The 23,841-nt window shown below is 44.5% G+C and overlaps 1 protein-coding gene across 9 annotated transcripts in view; it reads right to left on the bottom strand.

Moving 5' to 3' along the window:
• Nucleotides 1-23,841, bottom strand: part of Fryl (FRY like transcription coactivator) — a 225,016-nt gene that overhangs the window by 52,427 nt on the left and 148,748 nt on the right. For all 9 annotated transcript variants that reach the window (XM_075943110.1, XM_075943111.1, XM_075943109.1 and 6 more), the window contains 15 exons: nucleotides 22,129-22,236; nucleotides 17,954-18,191; nucleotides 16,683-16,868; nucleotides 16,314-16,400; nucleotides 14,812-15,080; nucleotides 13,963-14,176; nucleotides 12,966-13,090; nucleotides 12,205-12,262; nucleotides 10,695-10,786; nucleotides 8,141-8,313; nucleotides 5,230-5,390; nucleotides 4,596-4,706; nucleotides 3,483-3,637; nucleotides 3,094-3,193; nucleotides 1,549-1,717 (listed from right to left, as the gene is read on the bottom strand). In XM_075943110.1, the coding sequence (XP_075799225.1) occupies nucleotides 1,549-1,717; nucleotides 3,094-3,193; nucleotides 3,483-3,637; nucleotides 4,596-4,706; nucleotides 5,230-5,390; nucleotides 8,141-8,313; nucleotides 10,695-10,786; nucleotides 12,205-12,262; nucleotides 12,966-13,090; nucleotides 13,963-14,176; nucleotides 14,812-15,080; nucleotides 16,314-16,400; nucleotides 16,683-16,868; nucleotides 17,954-18,191; nucleotides 22,129-22,236 (2,246 nt within the window). The remainder of the gene's footprint in view (nucleotides 1-1,548; nucleotides 1,718-3,093; nucleotides 3,194-3,482; nucleotides 3,638-4,595; nucleotides 4,707-5,229; nucleotides 5,391-8,140; nucleotides 8,314-10,694; nucleotides 10,787-12,204; nucleotides 12,263-12,965; nucleotides 13,091-13,962; nucleotides 14,177-14,811; nucleotides 15,081-16,313; nucleotides 16,401-16,682; nucleotides 16,869-17,953; nucleotides 18,192-22,128; nucleotides 22,237-23,841) is intronic.

Raw genomic sequence — 23,841 nt, 5'->3', positions numbered from 1 at the left:
TATATCTTAAACAACTCAAGGCAGAGACTGAAAAGTGACATGCGCACATCTGTATGCATAACAAAAAGGGAAGCAAGTGAAATGACAGACAGATGAAAGAACGGGCCAACGGCCTGTGATGATAGACACTGGGATTCTCAGAGCCTTACGAGAGAAGGAAAACTCATTCTGTGCTCTAGGAAGGAGCCCAGAAGACACTGAGCTAAGTGAAATACCCTAGCCACACACATAAAGTACCGTACGATTCCATTTGCCTATCCAGAGTTAGAAAAACACAAGGTGCTCCGAATGGTGGCCATGAGGTGATGAAGGGCAGGAAAATAGGCACACGCTGAATAAGGACTAGTTTCAACTCTGCAAGCTCAAAGAGCTCTAGAGATCTATTTTACGCTCGACACTTCTGAACTGTGTCTTTGAAATGAGCAAGACCACAGTGAGAATGACGTCTCAAGAAAAAGACAAACACTCTGCATGGAGATGTTCTATCGTTTATATACAAACTGTATAGTTTTGGCATGAAAAACAAGCTGTGATACTCAAGAGCTTGAATGAAGACATCCTAACTTAGTGTATAGGAACTGGGGCCATATCAAGGCTTAACCTCTTCCATGGAGATGGAATCACCTCAGGTTGAAGTGTGGGAACATCAATATGAATAGAAGGCAAGTCTCCACTGAAGGTGACAGGGGAAAAAAAAAATCCAGAAAATGATAAATGCCTGGGAAACCAAGACAGGATAGAACTGAGAGCCACAGAAGACAGCCAATATCCGTGGCTGTGAACCGCCACGGAACTGAAGACTTCATGCCAGAGAGTAGAGTCAGCAGCCAGAGGGGATCTGGTGAGTTTCAGACAGAAGCCTGCCATTAACAGAATGAACGCCCTCCTGAGAGGGGAACGAGGAACACGACATGGCGGATGGTGAATGTGGTGTAGGTACTCAAGGAAGACACTGTGGAGAGGGGCCAAGCTGAGACGGAGGAACCAGCGAGCCAGCAACCTTCAAGGTTCACTTTGTGAACAAACAAAACAGAAAACCCAAAGTGTATAGGAAGCCCTCTTTTTCTTTTTTTTAAAATGCTAGACAGTGTCATCAGATTGAAAAAGCAAGATGGATGAGTTTAAGTTCTTATTAAAGAAAAAACTCAGACACATTCTGATTCAACCTCACATTTCCGACGTTCTGAATTTTCTAAGGATAGTCTTTGAGAGCTGGGAGGAGGCTGGGTCAGTAAAACGCTTGCCATGGAAACATCAGGATGTGAGTGTGGACCCCAAACACACAAGGTAAAGAGGTGGGCACAGTGCAACCATCTGTAGTCTTCAAGCTGAGGAGGCAGACAGAGGAGCCAGGCCATCTAGCGAAACCAGGGAGGCCCTATCTAAACAATGGTCAACATGCCTCCGGAAAAGACTTGCATCAGCTGCTGGCCTTCCCATGCACGCACATTCACTTATAGGTATATATGTACATGTGTACACACACACACACACACACACACACACTAGCTGACTGCAAAAGAAACAGGAAGCATTTCCTTGGGCAACCTGAGAATATGGCGAGAGTGAGCTCTGGATACGCCCGGGCTAGCTCCTCAGACAACTGGTAATAAGATACAGAATACAGATGTGGTAGCGGGGACAGCTGGCTGAGGACTCCATCCGTTCTCTGAACCTCCAATTTGTGAGCATAGCGAAACATCTTCGGTTCCAGGATCTATAGGAAAGTAATTCCATCAACTTCAGTCAATTCTTTAGGGGTTCCTCCGGAGTTTAGCTATAATTAAAAACCAAAAACTCTCCTACACAGTATTCCACTTTTAAATCTATAGTCATTTATATCACTATGCCCGTTTCTAGTATTTGAAATGCCTGCAGAAGACGGCCACCGTTCACCGTTCAGAAAGATTTGCACCCAGGTATCCAACATCAATGATGCTGGTACACAGCCCAGTCTGAATTAGCTTTAGCAACTCACTGTGCAATGACTTGAAAAAATTAATCACTTTTCCAGGTAAAAATATAATTGCATACAATATGTGCACATGGGAAAAGCCCCAGGATACAGCTCTTGGCTAATCACTAGACAGCCTATAAACTGCCCTTGGCTTACACTATATGAAGCATGAGTAACTGTTAACCTTTTTCTTCACTAGAAAGAGTGACATTAGATATAATTCCTTAGCCGGTCCAGCACGGGTACCACCTCAGCGCCTTTGGGAACATCAGCCATCTACTCCACCGCCACTTTAAGGCCTTCTCAAACACCACTGCATCATGCCTTGTGACCAACCAGTTAAAAATTTGCTGATCTATTGGAGCTCACCAAGGCCAGCTGGACTGTGACTGAAAAAGCATGGGATAAAACCGGACTCTCTGGATATGGCGGACAATGAGGGCTGCTGAAAAGCTAAGGGCAATGGCACTGGGTTTTGATCCTACCTCATGTCCTGGCTTTGTGGGAGCCTAGCCAGTTTGGATGTTCACCTTCCTAGACCAGGATGGAGGGGGGAGGACTTTGGACTTTCCACAGGGCAGGGAACCCTGACTGCTCTTCAGACTGGAGAGGGAGGGGGAGAGGAGTGGAGGGAGGGGGAGAGGAGTGGGGGGAGGGGGAGAGGAGTGAGGGGAGGGGGGGAGGAGTGGGAGGCTGGGAGGAGGCGGAAATTTTTTTCTCAATAATAAAAAAAAATAAATTAAAAAAAATAATAAAAAAAATTGATAATGATAATCTAAGAAAAGTAAGGCTATCATAAAGGATGGTTCTCAAAACAAAAAAAATACTCCAGCCACCCAACTCTCATCTGTCAAACAGAAGTAGCCATTCCTATATACCAGCCCTAATTAGTGAATCCTAAGTATCAAAATACATTCACATACACTAACATAATCCTCTATAGGGCAGTTCTGAACACTTTATATTATTAAAGATTTAAACAGCAATATTGTCTTTGGCTTGTATTTCTACTAATAACCAGAACTTGGTGCCCTACCTTTACTACCAATATTACTATGCATTAATGGTAAAAATAATGTATCAACTTTGCCAGATCATGAGTAAAGTTAGACTTTAAACACAATTTGTACACGAACCTGTAAGAGTTGCATAGCAACTTCATAAATACTTCTAGAAGAGTCAGCTGCTTTAAACAGTATTAGATTCAGGAGCATCACCGTGTCACACTGATAATCCCTGAAGATAAACATCATGCATTAGGAAAAGCAATGTTTGGAAACATTCACATCAGTGAACGGATATGGCAAACAACAGGCAAGGCTGTGAACGTCTAAGGCTACAAGTGACTTCCTGTTTTAAAGACAACAGATTTGGGGGAGGCGGAGTTGTTATCCTTTATTGACTAAATTTCACTAGTGTTCAAGGAAAGAAAATAAAGGGTTCTTAGTATTTCTGAAAGAGTCTCTTGAAAACAGACCCACAAACAACTGTAACTGTACCCTGAGTGCATGTGTGGACTAGGTACCTGTTCTGGAACACGTTGGCGATGGCTTTGAAGCAACCAGCTGCTACCCTCCGGGAACCAGTGTAGCATCGGTCCACGGCCCAGTACATCAGGTTGCTCTGGTCTGGGTTCAGCTCCAGCAGCAACGTGACTGCTTCACAGCCCAACTGGTGAACCTGGGGAAGGACAGGAGTGACAGGGAGAGGAAGTCAGGAGCAGGGAGTATGCTGAGGATGCAGCATGCATTTACTGCACACCATCACACAATCCAATCAACTAATTCCCAGTTACCTGCTGGGGGCGGGGAATCACTTGTGTATCTGTCTTTATATATATATCCCTGCAAGGCTATTTTAGTTTGATGCTCTCTTCCAACAGCGCCCCAAGGCAACTGATGAATGTGAACAATGGTTCTGAACTTTCAGAAGAAAATAAATGGTGCCCTCCTCAATGATTCTTATCAAGTTTTATTATTATTTGCAATAACTCAGTGCTGGGGGCAGAGGGTGAAGGGTAAGCCACACTTTATATTGTGAAGCTGGTATGCAAACTGAATAACAGGGCATGGGGGTGAGGAAGAAGGCAGGAAAGAAGGATTAACTCAAAAGTGCTCAAAACAGTGAGCTGAAACCAAGCTTCTCCATGGAATTTTTTAATACTTTAATATTTTAGTTATTTAGACTGAATCCTATTTAGATATACATACGACCCCACATTAATCCTATACCATGAAAGAGAAATTAAAATTATTCATGTGAGTAATAAGAATTCTAACTTTCTTAGGTGATATATCCTATCTAATTTTATCTCATATGCTTATTCATCGAGGCAAAATCTCTCAATTGTGCCCAGAGCTCACCAATAATGTTAGTCCAGTCTGCTCTGGCAATCCCAGTTGCTTTCTGAGTAATGGGATTACGAGCAGGCTGCCCCATCAACTTGGTGTTTACATGGTGCTAGGGATCTGAACTCGGGTCCTTACACTTGCCTGGCAAGTGCTCCAATCACGGAGCCGTCACCATAGTCCTTATTTTTTTTTTATGCATATAATTCCATCCTGTTTTTAAGGCAGACTTATTTCAGTGGTCCACACAGTAACTGCAAATAATGCAATGGTAATTTCTGAGAAATTACCTTCTTATCCAGAGAGTCCAGAATGTTGTCCAGCCATTTGTACAAATACCCATCTGATGACAGTCCCACATTGTCTGCGACAGGGCCACAGCACAGCACAGCAGACATGGCCTTCAAACGATAACATCAGAACCACATTTAACACATTTAAGAGGCAAAATGTTGCCACTTACTAATGTGTATCTAGCCAGAATACCTTTCACAAGGAAATATAAAATAGTAATTTTTTTTTGTTGTTCTGGGGCTAAACCCTAGGGCTTAGACATGCTAGGCAAGCACTCGGTCAGGAAGCTGTATCCCATCGTAGAAGAAACTTTTAAAAGCGAAGCATTTATTATGAGTAAGTTAGTTTATCATCACAGCAAATTAACTATGCACTGTAAAGACAAGGGGAAAGAACACAAATACAAACAAAAATAGGTACCCTTAATCCTTTAGGAAAACAATGATGAAATCTTACAGATTTCTGGAACTCTTTTGTGCTGTATTTTAGGAAGCTAGACAAAGCTTCCTACATGGCAGACAAACCCAGACCCCGGCACTCTAGGTGCTCTGAAGAACCTCTTTCTGTTCGTGCTATGACATAAGGAGACTCTAATATAGTGAGAAGGAAATCAGGGATCTATGGAAATACCTTTAGCGCACAGTACTGATGTCTATTGATTTGCATATTCCTATCGCTGTATCTGTCCAAGGGCGTAAACATGATGCTAAAGGGGCCTGCCCAGTGACTGAACAGCATGAACAGACTGTGACGAAGGCTTTGTTGAGGAAAAATACTTCTTCTCTGGTGCACTGTAAATACAAAAACGGGGAGACATATTTACTCCTAGTCCATTTATTCTAATGTGCATGCCAACATCAGGATACGAAGAGGAAGCTGCATTTGAATCATCTAAAACTTCCAGGTGGATGCTGCAAGGAGTCTAGGCGGGAGCTGGAGTCAGGACTAGCCTCTTCCTGGCTGCCTCATGAACTCCATGGCTGCATCACCACAAGGCACTTGATTCATTGCTAAATGAGGGCTTTTGGCTAGGAAAGTTCTACTTCAAATTTTGTATTTTTCCCCCAGTAGAAGAGATCCCTTGCAAAAGAAAGCACACATTTGTCTTGACATGAGAGCAAAGGAGAGCAGACCTACTCCAGGTCTTCTGTGCAGACTGCTGTGTGCCCTGGGATGGTGCCAAAAGCCTGCGGGGCTCTGTGAATTGGTTCAGTACCTACTCGTGCAGGGGAGCTTGCCCCTTTCAAGTCAGGGTCCCTATTGCTGTGATGAAACACCATGACAAAGAGTGACAAGGAAAGGGTTTGCATCACTCACCCTTCCACACAGCCCATATAACAGCTCCTCGTGGCGTGCTCAGTCTGCTTTCTTACAGAACCCAGGACCACCAGCCCAGGAAGAGCACTGCTCACAAAGGGCTGGGCCCTCCCCCATCAATCACTAATTACGAAAATGCCTCCCAGATCTTAGGGAGGCATTTTCTCAACTGAGGTCCCCTCTTTTCAGATGGCTCTACCTTTGTTACAATGACATAAAAGTAGCCAGCACACCGACCCTAATATTCTCTGGATCAATATGAGTTAAGACACTCAATAGCATCCAATAAATCACGACGGAAGCTGTGGGGAAAGTGCACAGTAACAAAACTAAATCTATCTTTATACTAGCCACTCTGCTACACAGAAAATAAAGAGGAGAAAAACGCTCTTGGCCCTTAAATAGCATTTACCTTTTAAAGGGCAAAATAAGGCTCCTGTGCCTACAATTAGCAAGCCTAATTATATACTTAAAAGATCCTGCAAAAAAAAAAATACAGTCCATGTGATTGCATGCCAAAGGTTAGCATATAGTACTTAAAATAACAAAATCATTGTATTCGGAGAGAGAAAAATATCAACTTTTGCTGTATGCAAAAGGCTTATGGTAATCTTTTAAGATGCCTTTTTTTGGAAAGAATTTACTACTTTTTGAAGCAGTTGTACAGATCAATCGTCCTAGCAGGGCTGAAGAGATGGCTCAGTGGTTAAGAGCACTGCTTGCTCTTCCAAAGGTCCTGGGTTCAATTCCCAGCAACCACATGGTGGCTCACAACCATCTGTAATGAGATCTGGTGCCCTCTTCTGGCATACATGCAGAATACTAAGAATATTGTATACATAATAAATAAATATTTAAAAAAAAATCTTCCTAGCACACCTCTCAGTGTCTGCTCAAAAAGAGGCACACATCTGTTACACGAGGCCATCGGTAGCACCGTCCACAGGCACCCATCTGTTACACGAGGCCATCGGTAGCACCGTCCACAGGCACCCATCTGTTACACGAGGCCATCGGTAGCACCGTCCACAGGCACCCATCTGTTACACGAGGCCATCGGTAGCACCGTCCACAGGCACCCATCTGTTACACGAGGCCATCGGTAGCACCGTCCACAGGCACCCATCTGTTACACGAGGCCATCGGTAGCACCGTCCACAGGCACCCATCTGTTACACGAGGCCATCGGTAGCACTGTCCACAGGCACACATCTGTTACACGAGGCCATCGGTAGCACCGTCCACAGGTGCACATCTGTTACACGAGGCCATCGGTAGCACCGTCCACAGGCACCCATCTGTTACACGAGGCCATCGGTAGCACCGTCCACAGGTGCACATCTGTTACACGAGGCCATCGGCAGCACCGTCCACAGGTGCACATCTGTTACACGAGGCCATCGGTAGCACCGTCCACAGGCACACATCTGTTAGATGAGACCATCGGTAGCACCGTCCACAGGTGCACATCTGTTACACGAGGCCATCGGTAGCACCGTCCACAGGTGCACATCTGTTACACGAGGCCATCGGTAGCACTGTCCACAGGCACACATCTGTTAGATGAGACCATCGGTAGCACCGTCCACAGGCACCCATCTGTTACACGAGGCCATCGGTAGCACCGTCCACTTGCTTTAATTTCTATCCATCACCTGTATTCTTCCTTCACTGTGTAGGTGTGACTCATTCATCTTATTCTCAGTTATCACTTTGAGCATCACTCCAGGCTCACTGTATCTACCATAAGCTCGTCCAAACAGCTCATTCTAATTGGTATCTTCTGAATTTTATCAGTGTCCTGATGGCTGAAAATCCCTACAGAGTTGATTCCTTCTTGATTTCTAGCTACCGACACAAGGTTAAAAAAAAAAAAACAACATACCATCTTGCTATTGACATTGTGCGGACATAGTTTCCCAGGATGATCTCACGTTAGAGGCTTTAAAAAATATTACATTTGTGTGTATGTGTGTGTACACGCATGCACACGTGTGAACATGCCTCAGAGCTGCTGTGGGGGTCACAGGTCAGCCTGCAGCCGTCAGTTCTCTCCCTCCATGTGGGTCCCAGAGATGACACTCACATGATCCGTCTGGGCACAAAGTGCCTCTCCCTACTGAGCCTCCCACAAGTTCCTGCCTTAATTACACAGCTTCCAAGGCAAGAGGAACACAGAAAGGGCCGGAGCATCCCGGAGGGCTTTGAGGAGCTGAAAGCCTACCCGGAACATTCTGAATGATGTTCGCCACTAAGGCACTGAAATGGCATCGGATGTCCTTCAGGGTGTCCGAGTCCTTTTCATTCTCTGCTTCCAGAAGCTGTCGCGTCAAATCCACATACTCCAATAACGTGTTGTTGAGGAAATGCGTTTCGTTATCAAGGCCACCGCTCGCACTGAAAATACCGAAGAGAAGGAAACACAGAGAAAAAGTGACTCTCGATTCCAGCTGAAGCAAGAACCCCACTGCCACCATCAGAAGAGCACCCGGAAAACCTGGTGTGGCCGGGGCAGAACGACACTTTAAGACACAGAAATGAAATTAATATGATTTTGGCTTCCTTAAATATAAAAAGCAGCTGGTGCTTCCTCATCGAGGACTGCTATTGTAATTTATACCACCCGATCTCATACCCAAGTGAAAAAAACCCCTCAACATTACTGGCTCTCCATTCACAGATATTGCGGTAAGGAGCTGGCAGGCCTGTGGGGGGCGGCAGGGTGGGGATGTGTCACTGTAGAAGGGAAGGCCAGTTCCAGGGAGTGTCCTGTCTCTGTTGGTCTTCATACCAAACCTTTAATGGGGTTGCTTATCCAACAGGTACTTATCCCCAGCCTTCTAAGATGACATGTGCTATTAAGAATATATTTAAAGGGAATTCAAGGGCACAGTGCTGGATCGCAGACTGCTTTAGATCCTGGGGCAGCCCTGAGCCTGCTCTGGGATTCTAACTGAGGCAAGAGAAGTACACCCCACAGCCATGGCTGTTAGTCGGAAGTCTAAACTCCTGTCGTGTCCCTTCGGCTCTTAGTTATGTATCCAGGACTGTGACAGTATGTTTCAATAAGAGCCTACATGAGTCACTATGCCTAAAATGACCCTGCAAACAGTAAGTGCTTGCTATATCAATTAAAGGATACTATGTTTCTATTTGGCAAGGCCAGCTCTCATTATATTGGGAAAGTACTTCTATATAATATTATTAAAGTAAAAAAATTTTTTTTACGAATTATATCTTCTAAAAAATCCTGATCACACAAACAAGAGTAAGATATCTCAAAGACTATATTAAAAATATCCATCTGTACTAAAAACATGGGCTGAATGAACTGATGGGCTGAATTCCGACTTCTGTCAACAGAGGAGTCTTTACCCACCAATTAGTGGGCAGCATCCTACATCAGAAAGTAACATTACTTCACTTAAATATCCACTAAGTAGCTCCTGCACATTAGGCATGTGGGGTCCCTGTCCCTGGCATTCAAACTGTCCCCCATCTTTAGCCATGTGGGATGCGAGGACACACACAGCAGTGACAATCTCCTGTTAACTTTCTCTTAGAAAACAGAGAAACCAAAGTAGTCTCTTTTCAAACAATTACCGCTCAGTAGTGGACACAGCTTATTTTCAATATGCCAATATTTGGTAGTTATCCAAATCAGAACCATGCAAAGAGCATCCCTTCTCTCCTACCACATTAAGAGGGACCACAAAAAGGCTCATAGCGTGCCATGTTCTTCTTGTTTTCTCAAGCCCACAAACCTCCATCTTATTTTTCACAATTTCAACTAGATTGCCTCTAATCATATCTTTTCTTTTGCTTTCCATTCAACACACAAGAAAAGCAAACCTACGACTTTAAATTCTCTTCCACTAAAGCTCTGTTTCGAGAGTCTGTCACAAGCTCCCGATGCTAGATCGGAAAGGCACGCTAAGAAACAACCAGGAGAAACACAAGCACACACTGTTCCTACGCTTGTTCAATTACCGGCGTATGCCTCCTGTCTAGCACACGCTGTTCCTACGCTTGTTCAATTATTGATGTATGCCTCCCATCAAAGCTTCTTTCCAGCTACCTATTGTGTATAGGGTCAGATCCATTACTTCTTGCCTTCAAAGGTCAGCTGACACCATTACCCTGCTAAGGAAACCTTTCACTTTCAACTCATTGCTAATGGTATTTTCCTCACGGGTCTTGGTCCTAGTGTCAAGAAAACCTCCAGGATTTATGGTTTGTGAATGGTGGGGAAAACAACTGTAAGTTACATCTGGAAGGTTCATAATCTTCCTGGCAGGACTGAAAACAGTTCATCAGAGTAAATTTGCATAACGCTAATAGTAACCCTTTGAACGTGTGAGTTTTTTTTTGGGGCCCAGACAATATTTATCTTCAAAATGAGGCAAGAAATTATAACTCCGTCAAGAAAAGGCCACCACTATTGCTTTTTCTTAGAAATCAAGGCTCCAACCAAATATCAAAGTCATGGGCACATTAGAGTTAGTTTTTGACCAATCTGATTGTAGATTTTCTTTCTTTCCATTCTTATTCTTATTATTTTGGAAACTCTATAGCTCAGGCTAGCCTCAAACTCATGGCAATCATGCCTCTGCTTCCGATGGTACATAATTTCTGGCTGGTGGTTCATGTATTGGATGCCTCTTTAGTGGGTATTTACAGATGTTGACATGTGTATTAGACAGATATTTTTGTTGCAACGGTACTTTTCTGTTTTCACGTATTTCAAGGAGTTTTGAAAGTCAGAATCCCATACCAACCTGTGACTAATGACACCAGCATCCGCCAGCAGTTCAAAGATCCGTACCAGTTGTACTCGTAAAATGTCTCGACGCCTGCGCCGTTTCATATTCTGCTCCAAACATACAGAGATGTGGATTAGGGAAACACTGGGGAAATTCACGGGGAACTGCTGAGGTGATTTGGAAAGTCAACAGTGTGGATGCTAGGAAGAGATGCGGGCCCATCACGGTTACCGCATCTCAGTGTGGATGCTGAGGATGCTGCCGGCTATGGTCTCAAAGGGACAGGTGTGTGGACGGTGAGAAATTAAAGAGCCAAACAAAACCACACGACATTTTATCAGCAGATCCCCCCCCCCCTCGTATGTGTAGCAGAAATAACATCCTACAGTTACTCCTGGGTGATCTGTCGACCTGCTGATTTCAAAACAACTAATCAATGTTGTCTCATCAGAGTCACAAGGAATCCCTAAGACTCAGAAAGCGAGGCAGAGCAGACAACCCTGGCAGATTAAAAACCTAGGGTTTTGCTTATGCCTGCCTCCTACCTAATTCATTTTTGCAACAAAAAGTACGCATAAAAGCAAAGGAAACATTGCCCGTTATGGGATGAATGACCGAGGGTTAAAATACCAGGGTGCTGATCCCAATAGTAAGCCAAATGGGGAAGAGCAGTGCCCTGCAACACTTTCCCTCCACCTTCTCTCATTTACAAAGTCATTTCCTTAAGCCAGAGAAATTAAAAAATTAAGACATTTTTCTTAAATCTTTCATTTCCACATTCCCACCCACCTTTCTGCCCTCCGGAAGCAAGTTCATTTGCCAAGTCGTGTTTACTGCTCCCTTGGGGGTCTTTCTAGAGTTTACAGAAACCCACTGTGACATAAACAGCTTCCTAACCATCCTCAAGGACGTTGTAGCTGCAGACTCTCAAAGGAACCCACACAGAGCCATCATACCCTGTGACCAGAGGGGGCGTGGCTTCAACGGTCTCTTTAAGGGCAGCAGCAGTCACTCACTGACTCCCTCTCCAGCCAGGGAAGGTGGGGCTGGAAAAGCTGAAAGCAATTACTGGGTGGCCACTCTCAGAAATCCTGGAACTCTACAGCTTCTGTGCCCTGCTCTCCCGGCTGCTACAGTGACTTTTCAACTGCTTTTGACCCTGGGTTCCTGCATGTGTTGTCCTGGGCAGGAGAGAGAATCTGCACAGGAAAATGTCAAGTTTAAAATACACCAGGTAGCTGGGCATGGGCTTGTGCTTTTAATCCCAGAACTTGGGAGGCTCAGACAGATGGATTTCTTGACCTTGAGGCTAGCCTAGTTTACATAGTAAGTTCCAGGCAATGCTGGGCTACTAGAAAGCAAAAGCAAGCAAGAAAGCGAACAAACAAAAACAAAACCCATATAACAACAAAACACATCAACCTGTTACATCTTAATCTCTGCCCTATGGTATACTACTTAGCATACACCAGGACAATGTCCACTGCACGAGTGTCCAATGGTGGGAATCTGCACAACTGCTTACCTCTGGTCGTCTTTCAAGTGCTTCTTTAATTATGGGATGTAGCTCCTCTATTAGTTCCCTAAAGGAAAAACAGCACATATTAGTTTCACTCACAGCTAAGTAGGCAGAATTTGCAAACATATACAAAAACAGTAGAAACTGACAAGTCCTAACCCTAAGCCTATTGTTTTCAACAGTTCTTAAAGCTTTGTTTTGATTATAAAACAGTCTTCTAATTAAACCCTCAGAAACTACAAAGCATGGCATAGAAGCTTCTCTGTTTGTAGAGAAAAGTATCACCAATATTTTTATTCCAGCGTTTTGTGAACTGCGTGTATTTTATGGAGGTGAAGCACGCTCATGTGTAAAATGCTCTCCTTCCTTTTACACTATTGATGGGTCAGTAACATCCTGCCAGGCAGCAGGCTAGCCCAAAGGCAACTGATTAACACACACGGTTCTTTGCAGGACCAGTCTTTGTACTAACTGAAGAATACACCGAACCTGGCTTATGCTGATTTAAATCGAAAATGTGCTCATTGCATAGGACTGAGAAAATTCACCCACGATTTGATCATTTATATAGAAGAGCTGACTTCAGGAGAACAAGTTTGTGGAGAAGATAAAGTTTGTGGAGAAGAGAAGGCTAGAATACAGGGACCCAGTAGAGAAGCCAGGGCTGGCGTGCAGCTGCGAGCCAAGACCTCTAGCCCACCCCACCCCACCTCTCTTATGAACACACTTGTTCCTCTAGTGCACAGAAGAACGAAGAAGAGGATTACCTAAAGGCTCCTGGGTTGGTCCTGCCAAGACCAAGAACAAGGGATTCTGTGACCTCCATACTCTCAGAGCGCATCATTGGAACTATGTGCTTAAACAGGGCCGATGGGGAGGGGATGCCGATAATCTGAAGGACAAAAAAAAAAAAAAAAACCAAAACAGAATTGCTGCTTACAATTAGATATCCAACCAAATAACTTGCCATTTAACCATCTTTGGTCAAGGGCAATCGAGTAGATGACATTTTTGGGGGTAAACAAATGCCACTTCAAAACTAAACTCTCAGCACAGACAACCTAGAAAAGCTTGGCTTGTCCCGAGGCACCCTGCATGTTCGTTCACTGAACATGTCTGTCTGGAGAGATTCACCATCACATAACGGTACATGCATCCATCAGACACTTTCTATCTTTTGATCCATAAACCTAAGAAAAACAGAATTCTGACACCCATGTCTTAAGTTTCCTTCAAGCACACCAGGCGTCTTCTGACCTATCATAAAATCTATTTATCGGATCTTTCTAATATCTGTCATGTCACTGTGTGACTTAGGCAATTTTTGTACAAGCATTTGATAACTTAGATGATGATTCACTCTGTAATCTCAGTACTGAGGCAGCTGAGACAAGAGGATTGCCGGAAGTTTGAGCCAGCACGTTAAGTCCTAAGCCAGCCCGGGTTATATGTGAGACCTGTCTCATAAATCCAAGAAATGAATGATGAATGATTCCTGTTGGCAGTGGGAAGTAGAAGGGCTTGGGAAGCAAATTAAGGGGAAACACTTTAAAATTTTCAGTATGCTATTTTTATGTACAAGGTCAATTTTGCCCAGTAGAAAAATCTCTGTCCCTAATTCTAACCAGGAGTCCACAAAAACAATAGAATTTTCCGAGACACACGAGCGATATCATCTTCAACCTCTCTATTTTGTTTTCCACGAGAAGGAATTTAACGCGTCCTCTCGTGGAGTCACTGGGACAGAGGGTGAGGAAGACGCACCTTGGCATCGATACTGTAGCCACTGTCAGGGGTGGACGCCAGCGTCTCGGGAGGAGAGCATCTCATGGGGCCTGTGGATGCCGAGGACGAGGGGGACGGGGAGGGGGACGGGGAGGCTGCTGCACTGCAGCAGAGAATCAGGTAGTTTCTCCACAGGCCAATGTAGGAGTCGCTGCTTGTGGTGGCATTTACCTTCTTTGCATTGATGGGGCTACTAAAAAACAAACAAACAAACAAACAAATATATAAGAGCAGAAATCACATGTTTTGTTTAAATAATATCTATTTTATTTTTCAAATATTTTATTTGAAAATATTCATTTTGTTTATATTCATTCCAATTATCACACTGTCATCCTTCCAACTATGTCTTCCTTATCAATAACCCCCACCAAATCCAATTCATCCTGCAGCTCACATGGTTGGTTCAGTGACCACGTGCTGTGGCCTGGGCCAAGTGCTAGCGGCCCTAAAAAAAAAAAAAATAACAGTGACTATCCCGCTCCTCAGCAACTATCAAGGGCAGAGGCATTTAGAAAGTTTTCATGTAACTAATGCCAAGTTGTCTGCTAATTTAAAGGCGATGGTTATCATAGAGTTTTTATTGCAAACACTCAGACTTTCTGGAGGGATCAAAGGGAGAAATGAATGAAGCCTCGCCTCTAAGACAGAACAGATAAAATAGGTATCTGTGAGCCTACGCTACATTCTTCATCACTCTCCCCCCTCCACAAGACAGCAATGTAGCATAGTGACTTACAGAATTTCCAGTGTCTGTCAACTTTCCAAAAGCATGCCTCTCGAAAGGAGGCTATCCTTTTAAAAATACCCCCTATGCAAAGGACTTACTTTACATCAACCTGGGGGGACAACAGCTGCAGCCTTGTGTACGCGAACATCCACGCGTAGCTTACGGCTGTAGAGCAGTGTTTAGGAAGGTTTTCTTGCTTTAGAAAACTGGAGAGACTTATAATCCATGGGTCTTGGCCTTGGGTCACATGTGCAAATATCCAAATGTGTGAGGGGCTGATCACATCAAACTGGTGGCTGATGGGAGAAGAGTTCCACTCGGCTAATGTTTGCAGATCTACCGAGCTGGGGCAATACAGCAAAGTAGTCTAGAAAGAGAGCAAGTGCTTATCATATATTTGAGCAGCTTTCCAAGTTTTTATATCTAAGGTGCTTTGGGTGGACTAGATCAGGGTTTTCTGGAAGGTAAGTAGGCAGGAGGATGTGGTGAATTTTTGATATTCCCATGAGTTTCATTATTCTCAAAAGGCTGTGTGGACCAAGAAGGCTGACATCCACAACTTAAGTAATTCCTATGTGGATACTCAACTTTCATGGGTCCACGGAACTCTTTTTAGAAATGAAACAAAAACCATTAACTTTCATCCCGATGAAATGGAACAGCCTGGAATGTGAGCAGACTCACATTCTAAGGTATAAAAACAAATATTTTTTCCTTAACATTCAGACTATTAAAGAAATTAATGTTAAAAAAATAATACTTTTTCATTTTACTCATTAAGCACTGTTTAAGGCATTATTATAAGTCATTTATTACTCTATTTGTTACCATAATACATAGTTAATGATAAAACAATTCTTTTAATTGTATACATTTTAAATCATGCCTTAGGCATATAAAATTTTATTATTGCCTGCCTGTGGTTGTGTATAACAGATGAGTTATAAGAACCAGGTGTTGAGCAGAATGCAAATAAATCTTCCATCCATGTATTCCAAAATAGGAGAATTAAAATGCAAGCAGTAAATTTCAGAGTCGTTTCCATAATCAACCTTGGAGTATTAACTTGACTTCCCACCCAACTCTACTGACACTCCATAAGACTAAAAGAAGTCTGCCCGAGTCAGACCGGATGTGGTCCTGGGTTCTATCCCAAGCACAGAAAACAGAGGAGAGGGAAAGGGACAGGAGGGGTGGGGCTGGAGGAGAAAAAAGTAAAGACATCTTTACCATCAGGTTTTTTTGTAATATTTTTGCTGATAAAAATGTTTCTCTACATTTTAACATACTATTTACTTAATTTCATAAAGAAAATAAAAATATCGACTGAAAAAGCCGAGCGTATTTCTTCCCTTTGGTTAAAGAGTATTTCCTCCTATGTTTGTAACCAGTCAGCAGCAGCAGACCATGGTCCAGTGACGTTACATTTAAGGGAAAGGTCTTAGATCGAAAAAGGCTAGAATTTTACAACGAGAAACTGATTTTTATGGCAACAAGAACTAGTCAGAGGATAAACACGCGTCACTTTAACCCTTTATCTGCATGAGAAATACAGTCTAACTCACTGCGATTGTTGGGGAGCAGAGACTCCTGCAGTTACCTGATCGGCCCCTGTGAGATGGATGAAGCTCTCTAGAATGGATGGGCTCAGCCTGTCCATCACGTCGATGGCTAACTCATCATCACCCTGTAAAAGAGAGACCGCGCGTCTGAACAAGCGAGGAGTGCGTACGCAAAGCAGGCAACAGGAAGCGAAGCTGAGCGGAGTCCAAGTTAACGCTCTTGTGAAGAACTAGGGAGCAGGGTCAGGTGGGGGGGGGTAGGGCGGGTTTGCAGCAGGCCCGCTCCAGCATGCAGCGGGTAAAGTAGGCTACGTAAAGGAGTGCATGCTACACGAACCCCACCTGCACGGAGCAGAGACAGGCAACAGGACAGTCTCAAACACGTTCGTGAGACAACTAAACCTTACCTTAGGAACCTCCAAAAGTGCAAATAAAGCCCGGATTTCTCTAAGGACACTGACAGCTAGCCGTCTGGTGGTGGGCCGGCTGCTACAGAGGATGACCAGGGCAAAGCCTTCGACCACATGGAACACAGTGGAATACGGGTTCCTTTCCAGAGGAGGGGGGTGAGGACCTCCATTAGCGATACCATGCTTGATTAAAAAAAAAAAAAAAAGCAAGTTTAAAAACAACCTTTAAAAGGATGGATGAATTTGGAAGAGAGACAGTAACCAGCAAAGCGTATTACAAGCATTCTGATAACAGGGCTGCCTCGGCCCAAGGGATTTCAACGGCATTCACTTCATAACAATGTGACACCGTGGGCTGGGGCTGGTGGCAGAAGCCTGTCCTCCCAGACACTCAGGAGGTTGAAGCAAGAAGGCCACAAGTTTCAGGGCAGCTCAGGATACAGAGTGAGTTCAAAGCCAACTTGGGCGACTTAGTGAGACCCGATCTGAGAATAAAAAGTAATAGCAGTTCTTGGTGTATATATCGGGGGTAAGGCCCTTGTAGGCGGAATGAGGTTCAGAGTTCAATTGATCCATATTAGCACAAAAGAAAATAGAGAAGTATCCCAGTGGCAGTCTAAATAGGATGTGCCTGATGGATTGGCTTGATGCCCTTGTGACCTTGTGACCCTGATGGATTGGCTTGATGCCCTTGTGACCTTGCAACCATCACCTCGTCACTCTCAGTACAGCGTCCACAGATGGGAACCGAGAGACTGGACTGCGTCTTTCCTATGTAAGTGCAGGCTCCGTATCTAAGGCACAACGGCATCACCTGTGCTCAGTGTGGGATTTCTAGGCTCATAAAGGCCCCTGGGCAGCTTGGACGGTCCAACTCTGAGCTTCCAGGGTTCTACGGTGTTTTCAGTGTTATAAAGCAGCCAGGTGTACACCTGTGCACTTAAGAAACTGGTCCCTTTGCTGAAACAATCAACCCAAGCGACAGACTAACAAAGGTTTCGTATGTAAGCTTTGAAACACCTTCATGTCAGAATGACCGTACAACCCTATGCTCGATAAAACATAACCTGTTACCAAATGAAGGAGGCTAAAGGTTAGATACAAGCACTTGGTTTCCAACACACGAGAGAGTACAAAGTAAGGCACAAGGGATTGCCATCAACAGAAGGTCATTCCAACTAGTAACGACTGCAGAGCTTGAGAGAGTCAATCCCTGTCAATTGGTGTCACAATTGGTCATTCACTACGGATGTGAGAGCGAGTGGTACCTGGGAGTCCTGGGTCTTGTTATACATCTGAGCTGCCTGTTTCCACTGGTTTATTAATTGTACCAACATCTTTACAGCGTTATCAAGAAGAGTGGGGTGGACATCAGTCACTTCGCGAACAATAAAATACACAAATCCGGAGAGCACGTCCTCCCGCCAGTCTGGAAAATCAAGCATTAGTGCCTGCAGGGTGTTGAAAGCCAGCGCCCGCAGTTCTTCGTCCATGTGGACCGTGAGCCTACCAAGAACAGAATCCCGTTAGCGAGCCTCGGAACAAAACACGGTGTCGTCAGGAACACTTACAGCCAAGATACCTGGGCACAAACCTCTGCTCTAAAACCTAAAGATACTCGATGCATCTCTTCAAATGCTCTCTGAGGACATGAAGATGGGGCTCATGTTCACTTTGCCACCCTATAATCGCTCTTTCTATGTTAGTCTACAGTTTAAATTTCATATGAATGTATCCATCATCAGTGATGTTTTTGCTAAAGTTCAGGATAGGAAGTCTTGAATTTAAACGACAGGCTGCTGTGTAGAAATACAGATGACATCAGAAATCCATTTCAAACTTCGCCCATGCTTAACATACTTTATAGTGCTCTCCTGTAATCAATAAAAAAAAAATCTGTCCAACTACACATGATCCTAGCAGTAAATGAACATAAATAGCTCATCACAGAGGTAATGATCTGGACAGAATAAACAAATAATTCCTGAGGGTGAAAACGGAAGAAAAGGTCTACACTTTGAAAATGAAACAATGGCACAACAAGCCCAGCAGGCCCCATAGAGCTAGGGCTCAATAAATCAGAACGTATTAATTACATTTTAAAAAGTTAAATTACTTTTTAAAGACTTCAATACAATGATCATAATTTTAGTTACAGAATTTTAACAAAAAAAATATGAGAAAATGATATATAAAATTAAAAGGGGTTGTAGTTCTGAAGCTGTGACGCAAGCCACCACATGAACACAAGCTCCTGACCTAGAGCTAAAGATTATTTCAGTGGCTGACAACGCAAGCGAATGCATTGAAGTTAGAAATGACTCAAAGGAACAGAGAGTTAGAAAACACACGCTCCGTGCATGCATGGAAGGACAGAGTTAGCCACAGTGAGAGAGGGCGTGTTATGTGGTTCAAAAGAGAGGTGTCGCAGTCTGCTCAACTCGGATCTGATCTTCGCTAAGCCAGCCTTCAGCTGACGGATTTCAGAAGCAAGCCACGCAGCAGCCACAGCAGCCGCAGCAGGTACGGTGTACCACAGTCAACACGGTGGGACTACACCTCCCGAGCCCAGCGTGCCGCCTTCGGTGGTGACACCAAAGGCACATACTGTGGAAAACAGAGTGACATTGCTTTCCACGCTAGTGACTTCCACAGCCTTTAAATCTGTGACTGAGTATCGCACACCAGTCAGCATAACTGGGGATGTAGGTGCCCGAGTTAATGACTCTCTGTGCCGCGGAGATGACAATGGGCCCTGGCTAACTAAAGTCAGGGGTTATCTTTCCTTAGGGAGTCCGCAGAGGTCTATAAACTTACGACATGCCCTTTCTTGGTGTTTCTTTGTTGGTTTCCCTTATTTTGGAGTAAGGGAGAGTCAGACATTGTAATTCCAAACCAGCATATTCGAGACTCTTTCTAGTCGTGGAGGGAAATTAATTAAAAATGGCAGCTGCAGGGGAAGAAGGAAAGCAGCAGCAGCAGCAGCAATCCCACCGCTGCTCACTGCTCAGAAGCAGGCTCTTCCCCTCCTCCAGGGCCTCGTCCTCTCAGGTGAGGCTTCATTCTGGGGGAGGTGGGAGCGATCGCCTTCCACAGAGAAGTAGGTCAAGAAGGGACCAGTGAGAACAGATTTGACAGTAACTGCTCTCTCTTCTCCTCAGGAGGAAGGCTGCAATTAACCCTGTAGGCTCCTAATGGGGACCCAACTTTCCAATTCTGCTAAACTCTGGGTTTAGTTTAGTTTAGTTTGGAGACAGGGTCTCATGATGTAACTCAGTCTAGCTTCCAATTTCTAATTCTCCTGCCTCTGACTTAGTGCTGAGAGGTCAGTAGCAACACACAGCATATAGCTGTGCGATATGATTTATGGCAAAAATGAAGAGAGAAGGGCTGGGAGAAGGCTCGGAGGGCGGGGCCTACACAAAGGTGGGAGCCGGGGAACAGCTCCAATTACCAAGTTGTCTTCTGAACTCTACACCTGTGCCATGGCACGCGCACCCCATCAGACACATGCACATCGAATCAGGGTAAATTTAAAAGAGGGCTGAGCTATGGGCATAAACGTCAAATCCCAGAGACTGCGGCAGGAGGATTCCCAGGTTCAGGCCTGCCTGGCACGATGGGGATGAGGGCCACCCCGGACAGTGTAGTGAGATGAGACCCTGCTACAAAATGAAGCACAAGAATGCACGTACGCATGATGTCTGCTAGAGAAGGGGGTCGGGATGCAGCTCAGCTGCTGTCTGGTACTTGTCTACTGTGCGCGAGACTTCAGGCTGAACTCGGTACCGAGAACAACACTGCCGAGGCTGACTAGGAGAGAGGGGTTAAGGAAAGGGTGCAGTTCCAGATAAGCCCCTCTGTCTCCTACATTCCTCCGAGAGACAAGTACCACTCCATCCCTAGTCCCAGCACTCGAGGGGGTGCGGCCTGCCTGTGAAATGCCAGATGTCCCCACCCAGGGCTGGAACAGGTTGCTGTTGAAATCTAGTCACTATTTACACAATTCGGTGAGTGCCCAGCAACCAGTAAACATTTTTCAATACAGCCGAGCACTCACGGCTGGGAACAGTCGCTTTGCCTGGCTTCCCACTAGGGTGTGGCTAGCCAACTGCGGTTCTGGGCTGATTCCAGGCAGATGCCTGGTCATGTTCACTCCTGTCATGCTACAGGGAGAATGCAGACAAGAGGGAGTCTACGGCAGTGCGTCTCACCTTCCTGACGCTGCGACCCTCTCACGCAGTTCCGCATGCTGCGGGGACCCAACTGTAAACTTACTTTTGTTGCTATTTCATAACTGTAATTTTGCTATTGGTATGAATCATAACGTAAATATCTGTGTTTTCCGATGGTTGTAGGTGACCCCTGGGAAAGGATCGTTCAACCCCCACAAGAGGGGTTGGGAACCACTGGACTACGGCATGATCCGCAAAGCCTTGGAATAGTCACTGTCTGGTCTTTCCTGGAGACAGTGTGCTGACCCCTAACTGCACGATCCCCTATGGCTCTACACACAGTAGAGCCTCGGAAGGCTGCCCTCCCACCTTGGAATTAGGCTAGGAAACAACATTTAAGCAAGCTATGCTCTTAATTCACGTTAGAGAACTACACTGTGCCTCGTGGGGATGCGAATACTTAAACTTGGGAGGCTCTCCTAGAACAAAAAATCTTAAGTGGGTTTTGCTCACCTGTTGGGGAGTATTATTTTAAGTTGTGATGCTTTTGTTTACGCTGCATTTGTTTAACTCTGCAAAGCTGTGATTCCTTGCCTGTCTAAAACACCTGATGGTCTAATAAAGAGTTGAACGGCCAATAGTGAGGCAGGAACAAGGATAGGCAGGGCTCGCAAGCAGAGAGAATAAATAGAAGGAGAAACGAGGAGAAAAGGGGGAGCAAGCAAGAGAACAAGGAGAGGAGGACATCAGGGGTCAGCCATACAGCTACACAGCAAATCATGGAGAAAGAAGCAAAGAAAAGTAACCAGAAGTAAGAAAGATACAAGTCCAGAAGGAAACGGTAGTCAAGCTGGAAAGAAACGAGCCGAGCTCAGACCGGACATTCATAACTATAAGCCTCCATGTGTGATTTATTTGGGAGCTGGTTGTGGGCTCCCCCCAAAGGCAAAAGAGTAAAAAAAAAAAATCACACAATAGTCAAAATCTCAGACACTGAATGACCACAGAAGTAAACATCAATGAGACCCGTATGCAAGGGATATTTATCATAAAGATCAATGAACTATGACCTGACAGGAAACTGGAAAATAGGGACTAGGGGAGATGTGGAAGAACGTTAGAAGTTACAATTTTGAGTGGGGGGCAATAAAAGATGAGAGTTGAGAGAGTAAATAGGAAAAAGGGGGAAAAAAAGTAAATCAGATAGCTCAAAACTGTACCTGCTGCCCCCTCTGTGTTGAAGACAGCAAGACGGTGATGTCACTTACCTTGCTAACAACTCAATGAGGTCGGTTCTGCTCATGCCGTCAGGAATCAGCCTTGGAATCGCAGCGATGCATGTTCTAAACAAATCGATTTTGGGTTTTCTTTCCCCCCTGAAAAATGTATCACAAAAACCCAAAACAGAGTTAAGAAGCATATCACGTGGGTTAGAAAAATCCATTTAGCAAATATGTTGCCAAAGATGGGAGCCAAGGCTAATGGTTCCAGTAGAAAGGGGGCACATACAAATTCATATGGACCCAGCCGCTAGTTCCACCAACGCGTAAGTGGAAGGATGGAGACCATTCAGGGAAATGACAGCAAATAATTAACTTCATTAATTAGGAAGCATTCGTACCAACTTAATAATTTCAAGTACTTACGATTTTATTTAATTTGAACTTAGCTATCTACAAACATATTAAATACTAGTTACTATTATAACTAGCTGTGTGCTGGTTAACACATTAACTTCACAGGACGCAGCATCAGGAGGGACAACAGGCTCAGGGCATGCCTTGAGAGATTACCTACACTGGCTTAATTGAGGTAGGAAGAAACATTGTGAATGGAGGAGGCACTATTCCATGGCCTAGGGCCCCGGACTAAACAGAAAAGAGAAAGCAAGTTAAGACAAAACACTTACTCTGCTTCTGGACTGTGAATGCCACGTGACTGGTTGTCTCGAGTTCCTGCTGCCACAACCTCCCAACTACTCCTCAGTTCATGCCCACGGTCAAGTATGTTAACTCTGTGAGGTGTGCTCGTAGTTTGAACCCATGCTCTAAAGCTGTGAACTCAGATAACCCTTTCCGTCCTCGAAGATAACCCTTTCCGTCCTCGAGTTGCTTTGGTCGGGTATTTTGTCACAGTAGCAAGAGGAGTAACTAATATAGTGTTGGTATTATTAAATATCTAAAATTATTTAGTTTTACTATCAGATCTTCTCCAATGTGAGTATCCATATCGTTTCTTCCTGTTCTCTTGTGAAACACACGTGTGCAAAGGTTTAGGTTTCATGTTGTTTAAAGGCACTGATGTTTTAAAATCCTGGGCCCTCCTGAACAGCAAATGTTTAATATAATTTAATTTTACTATATATGTGTCTATGATGGGGAGGATGCTAAGGGACAAATCTACTGCATCATTCAGGCGAGACAGGGGCTCTACCACTGAGCTACACTCTCACCACCTGCAGCACAGTTTCTTAAAGCTTTTCACTAATTTATTTTAAATGCCTAACCGATTGCTCATTGGCACCGGCTTTCAATCTGATCTGTGTTTAAAGGAAAGTCTCTGGCTTTTCCTACATCCTCATTGGTTTCTAGCTGCCCAGCAGTAATCCCCAGGCAGAAAAGAATCGAAAGGTTCTAAAACTTCGGGTCAGTCTCTGTTATAGAGATATTTACACAGTTGTCACTGTGTGTGGCGATACAACGCATGGATCAGAGTGACCACAAGATGAACAACACAAATCCCTTAGATGTGGCTTAAGGTGCAGCTACTGAACGTCAGCAATAACGGTACACGTGCTCTCTGGTCTGCAAGGCCCTGGATAAACCACAGATGCACACCCAGATGGGTAGCCAGGCACACCAAGCCTTTCAAAACTGTTGTTGACTCCTCAGTGTGCACCTGCTAACTAGTTCATAACCACGGTCAAGTGTGTAACTCCGTGAGGTATGCCTGTCCCCAAAATGTGACTTTTGCAAAAGTGG

Source organism: Microtus pennsylvanicus, chromosome 12 (assembly GCF_037038515.1).
Source record: "Microtus pennsylvanicus isolate mMicPen1 chromosome 12, mMicPen1.hap1, whole genome shotgun sequence".
Taxonomy (NCBI): Eukaryota; Metazoa; Chordata; class Mammalia; order Rodentia; family Cricetidae; genus Microtus; species Microtus pennsylvanicus.
This window is presented reverse-complemented; position numbering and strand designations above follow the sequence as displayed.